Source organism: Scleropages formosus, chromosome 25 (assembly GCF_900964775.1).
Source record: "Scleropages formosus chromosome 25, fSclFor1.1, whole genome shotgun sequence".
Taxonomy (NCBI): Eukaryota; Metazoa; Chordata; class Actinopteri; order Osteoglossiformes; family Osteoglossidae; genus Scleropages; species Scleropages formosus.
The window spans coordinates 4599823-4605822 of record NC_041830.1 but is presented as its reverse complement, the minus strand read 5'-3'; the positions used below and the strand labels follow the sequence as shown (position 1 = coordinate 4605822).

General features: G+C 41.5%; 1 protein-coding gene across 1 annotated transcript; it reads right to left on the bottom strand.

Annotated features, from left to right (window-relative positions):
- Positions 1-558: 558 nt before the first annotated feature.
- LOC108928173 (forkhead box protein L2-like) lies at positions 559-1636 on the bottom strand. Its single transcript, XM_018741962.1, has one exon. It carries the CDS (start codon positions 1440-1442, stop codon positions 567-569), a length of 876 nt encoding a protein of 291 aa, XP_018597478.1. The 5' UTR covers positions 1443-1636; the 3' UTR covers positions 559-566.
- Positions 1637-6000: the final 4364 nt, after the last annotated feature.

The window sequence follows — 6000 nt, the reverse complement described above, 5'->3', positions numbered from 1 at the left end:
TACATTTACTTATTAAAAAAGAAAGGTCGAAAACAGCTTCTAACAAACGTTACATTTCTATTGAAAAGGTATCTTTGAATGTAATAAATCAAACTCGGTTTCTTTGTAAAATAACGATGAGTGAAATAAATGAAGGAAACATTAACTTCGATAACTTAAGATCTGAATCACAACGAACACGAGTTAGTAAAACAGAACATGATTTTACTGTGAGCTAACTTGAGAAAATGTTGAATTTCAAATCAAGGTCTTGTTCCGTTGAGCTTCATGAATTTGAATTGAAATTAAACGTCTTTCGCTGAAAAACTGGAAAAAAAACACATCTTTTAGAAACTACTTTTTTTTCATGTCAGTGGCTTGTTCAACACTAGTCAGCACCGAACATATCAAACAGTGTTTTAACAGCCAGGTTTCACCTGCTTACGAGTCCTTAGGTTACTAGCCGCGTGCGCTGACGCGTGCACAGAACCAAAACTTTTGAGCTACACGTTCTCGCCGATTCTGTCACTAATTCTAAGCTACTTGCAATAATTTACTAGACGCTCTTCTGGTCGCCTGCTTTAGGTTCACCGGTGGTACACGTTCCCACCAGGGGAGCCGCGGCCCGGTCTGACCGCCTGAGGCATGCCGGAGAAAGGCCCCCCGCCTTGCAGGAGCAGAGCGCTTGGGGGTCGGTGGTGTCGGCTGTAGGTGGGCGGCAGGTGCTGGTCGTGACAAAAGTTCACAGGGGGGCTCGCGAATCCGTTTACGGACACAGAGCTGCAGCTCCCCTCCGTGTGCTGCGGCTGCTGGTACGTCACGGACGCCACGGCGTCCAGAGGAGCGCTCGGAGGCGGCGACCACGAAGCGTTGACCAACGGCCTCTGGAGATACTGCGGACTGTGGTAAAAACAGCGGCTCTCCGGATAACTGACGCAAGGCTTCCCCGACAAGTACTGGACCGGGGGAGGTCTGTTAGGTCGTTTGACCCGTCTCCGACGTTTGTAATTCCCTTTGTCAAACATGTCCTCAAAAGCAGAATCCAAGGTCCAGAAATTTCCTTTCCTCTCGCCGCCGCCCTCCCGGGGCACTTTGACAAAGCACTCGTTGAGACTCAAGTTGTGTCGGATGCTGTTCTGCCAGCCTTTTTTGTTCTTTTCGTAATACGGGAATTTGTGGATGATAAACTCATAAATTCCATTTAGCGTCAACTTCTTCTCGCGGCTTCCCATGATGGCCATTGCGATAAGCGCTACATATGAATAAGGGGGTTTTTGAGACGGGTCCACTGAGTCCATTCCGTCCTCGGAATCAGCTTTTTCTCTGTCTTTTTCTTCTCGAGTTTTGTATACTTCAGTCCTGGTTCTGCTTGTACTCCTCGCCGCTGCTGCAGACCCCGCAGTGTGGTCTACGTTCTCACTCCTTTCCGCGACACCCAAGTCTGCAAATTTGATGTGCTCCATCCTTGTTTCGTGCCCTCTAATTACTTCCAGCAGTTTTTTAGGACAGACGGTCTGGGTGCGAAGTCCCGCCGATCATCGCTCGTTTCGCTGTCCAGTTGGTTACGGCGCTGTGAATGAACTCCTCCCTCAGTTATGGACTAGATCCGCGGCACTGAATCGTTCGGCTTCTCGTCCCTACGGGTTTAGAAGGTTCACGCGGATGTTACAGACATGTTGTTTTGACCCTCTGAAGTGTCACCGGAAGATTACTTTAAATGATGCATTTTTGTTTTCATCAGAGGTTTTGTGTTTCTTAAGTGCAAATCTTCCGACAGTTTGCGCTTCGATAAGGTTTTCGATGCATAAGTGTGTGTGTGTGTGTGTGTGTGTGGTTCACTGTGTATGGATGTGATTTTGTAAGTATATATCTAGCAGTGTAAATCACCTTGGTGAAGGTGTTTGCTCTGATAACACTACATAGAGTTCATTGGAAGTGGCTTTGGAGAAAAGCGTCTGCTGAATGAAAAAATTTAAATGTCATTCGGCTTTCAGTTTAAACATCCAGCGCATAATATGCTCCATTATACTGATAATATATACATACACGCACACACACTTACTATATAGTGATACTGAACTTTTTTTACAGAACGTTACTGGTAAATAAATCTAGGGAGGTCTGTTTTTAATAAACTTTTATTTACTGTGTAGATGATCAACTTAGAAGTAAGTGGCGTGAAGCTGACAAACAATTGGATGTTTAACTGGTCGACGGAAATGAGTGGCAGGTTGTGGACATCACATGACTTCTTTATAAATCAGTTTTACATGGGTTTTAATTTTAATGTAGTTTGACAATAAAAATAACAGGACTTTTATACTGCGATGTAGTGGCATGATGTCCATGTCAGGTCATGTGTACCCTGTGCTTTGAGGATGCAGCAGACCACTGCGCCCTTGCCAGCAGTTAATGATAATGGATTGAATTAAGTGTCCAAGAGAATTTTTACTATAGTTTTCATAGAACCTAACCCGTTAATAAGCGAGGGGGAATCTGTATAATTCGGCTTTTATTGAACGCAACTTAGTGGTCAAAGTGACTTTGAAGATTTGAACCAATCATACAGACTTCTGTTCCCTAGTATTTTGTGTGTAAGTTGGTGATCCAGTTTACTTATTAAATCAATGTCAGAATAAGCATGTAAACATATCAAGTATGGTAATGATAAGAAACTTAAGATAATAAGATAAGTATGAAATATTTGAAGCCTTATGTTCTTCACATTTCATATTGTCTGCCTCCAGAGCATCATTTGGATCTTTGTCTATCGTTTGTGGCCAGTCTGTTCTCTAAGTGTCTTGCATCATGTAATTTTTGCAGAAAGTGTAGATTTATACAATACACCTTTATACATTTTCCCTTTTGGTTCGTTAGGTGTCACTAACAGTTGAGCAGACAGAATTTAAGGCACCACAAAGACAAGATGAAAAGATGATTCTTTCTTGCTCTATTTCTTCGTCATTATCACACTCTTCTTCCACTGGTCAGATTTTCACTATGACTCCTCCCTTAGAGCAACTCAGAAGACAGCGGTTATGCACATAAGTGCATTCTCACAGCTAAATTTCCACTCGTGTTTAAGAAACAAGTGAGAGGGACACAACGGCTTTTATTTTGATTTGAACATGAAGTATATTATTTGTTAAGCATTCAGGGAATATTAGTGTCTCTATGCCTGGGATGTTTTACATCGTTAGAAAGTAGATTATTATCTGCCGTAAGCAAATTTATTCTAACATACCATTTTACTGTAACTTGAAATTTAAAGTGAGGTTATCATGAATTCACTACTTTATGTTCAAGGCAGTATGAAGGGGGCTTCTGACCCACCTAAGCATTAAAATAAAAGTGTTACTTTCTGGACAAATACACACATCATCTGAAAGCGCTTGTCCCATACAGGGTTGCAGGGAGACGGAGCCTAACCCAGCAACACAGAGCGAAGGGCTGGTGGGGAAGGGGACACACCCAGGACGGGACACCAGTCTGTCGCAAGGCACCAACCAGGACTTGAGCCCTAGACCTACTGGAAAGGAGGACCTGAGCCAACCCACTGCACCACCACAGCCCCAAATAATTCACACACACTCTCTGAACCGTTTGTCCCATCCGGGGTCGCAGGGAACCGGAGCCTACCCGGCAACACAGGGCGTAAGGCCGGAGTGGGAGAGAACACACCCAGGATGGGACGCCAGTCCGTCGCAAGGCACCCCAAGTGGGACTCAAACCCCAGACCTACTGGAGAGCAGGATCCGGTCCAACCCACTGCGCCACCGCCCCCCCCTGAATAATTCAACTCAATTTAATTTATTTTTATAGAGCTCTTTTCGCATGCAGTGACACAGAGAGCTTGAACACAGGCATAGAGCAAAGAAACAAATACATCAGACAAGGAAACAAAGAAACTATAGAACTAGCATAATACATAATCAATGCTTTCATAATGCTATAAGTATGCTTACTGGCCACAGAGGAAAGGAACAAAAACTCCCAACTGAAAGTCGAGGGAGAAAAAAACCTCTGGGGGTCCAAGTGCCAGTTGCTGCCCACCCCTCCTGTGCATTTTAGATTAAATGGGACTTCTAAGTCAGATTACAGGTAACAATGGCATTGATTATGGTAGCTTGTTGGAAGCTTGATTTCCCTGTTCAGCAAGGTATGTCTCGTCCATTGTGGCGGTTGGTCATCATCTTCAGTTTGCTACAGTATCAACATAAACAAACTGTTAGTGAGAGTATCCAACGACACATCTATATGAATATTGAAATCACCCATCAAGATAATTTTGTCATGATTAATGACTAAATTAGTTATATAGTTACTTAATTCATAGAGAAAAGTATGGTCAGGATGGATGGTAGATAAGAAACATACATAATTATATTGGGTTTTGACTTTAAATCTAGCTGTAGAACTCCAAACAAGGCAAAATTGTCATGATTTCTGGAAATTATTTGTAATCTATTACAGAAAATAACATCAACTCCATGACATACAGAACAAGATTTATGGAAATAATTACAGGTGGTCCCCGATTTGGGATGGTGTTATGTAGGCCAGACTTGCTGTGCCACCGTGCCCCCCCCCCCCCCCACTGTACAGTAATGGTGCAGTATTCCAAAGAGCTATCAGACTCTGCAATGAGTCCTCAAGCTGCCAGGGGGTGAATAACCTCCTAATAACCAAATGTCAGTGAGCCGCTCTCTGTCCCATCACTCAATGTACCACCTCAACTTTACTCAACTCACTTCAATCCACTGCTCATGTCTCGTGCATTTAAATATTTTAAAGTTTTGCATGTAAATGTTTGACTATTCATTGTTTTATTTTTTGATTTTACATTTCCCTACTTTTCTATAGTGGGCATGGTGGTGCAGCAGGTTTGGCCTATGCCTGCTCTCTGGTGGGTCTGGGGTTCGAGTCCTGCTTTGAGTGCCTTGCGATGGACTGGCATCCTATCCTGGGTATGTCCCCTCCCTCCAGCCTTATGCCCTGTGTTGCCTGGTTAGGCTCCGGTTTGCCGCGACCCCGCTTGGGATAAGCGGTTTCAGTCAGTGTGTGTGTGTACTTCTTTATATGTTGAATTAGTTTCTGTGTATGTATGTACATACAGTACATGTTATATTTCTGTACACTGCTACAACCAAAGTGAATTTACCTCTAGGATTAACAAAGTTTGAATTCATTCAAATAACTTTGAGTTTTTTCTCAAATTTAAACCTATACAAGCATACCCTGAGATACTCCCATTTGAGTCCACAGAATTCAATTTTGAGTTTTCTTTAATACCCCTACCTTGTCTTAAAAGCATTTTTATGTATATGAAGATTAAATCTGGATTTCACATGGCTCCAATGTGAACTCTTCAAATGATTTTAGCATGCCCAATAGGTGTGAATTCATTTCCATTGTTTTCATCAATTTCTTGTCTTTATTCCATTGTGTTAATGTATGTATTGTTTTACAGGATCTGAATGTTTATGTCAATGTGATATTTCATTTTTTTTTTTTTTTTAAATGAATGTGCTAAAATTTTTAAAATCCTGTTTTACCTTTATCATTATGGGGTATTGAGTGAAGATCGATGAGAAAAAAATGAATTTAAGCAATTTTGGCATGAGGCTGCAACATAAATGTGAAAAAAAGTGAAGAGATATGAATATTTTCTGAATGCACTGTATGAATAAACTCTCAGAATAATGAGGAGCCAGTAAAGTCACTCAAGTATGTACAAAAACACAAATATCTAATTTAGTTTCCCCTCGGCATTTACATTCATTCAGTTAGCTGATGTTTACTTCAAAGCAACTTAGTTATTTACCAATTTATTTATTTATTCAGTTTACAAAATACAATTTGCATTACAGTAGGAGAGAGGCATAGTTGCAGATGTGTGATTCTTAAGTACATTTAGTTTCTGTCTACCATACGCACCAATGTTCATCACACGAGTAGCTGCATAAAACTCAATATCGACAATTCCTGATCACCTTCCGACCATTTGTTTTTTTTTTTTTT

Excerpts from the sequence above, each read along its gene's own strand:
- LOC108928173 (XM_018741962.1), bottom strand. The coding sequence starts at position 1,442 with ATGGAGCACATCAAATTTGCAGACTTGGGTGTCGCGGAAAGGAGTGAG.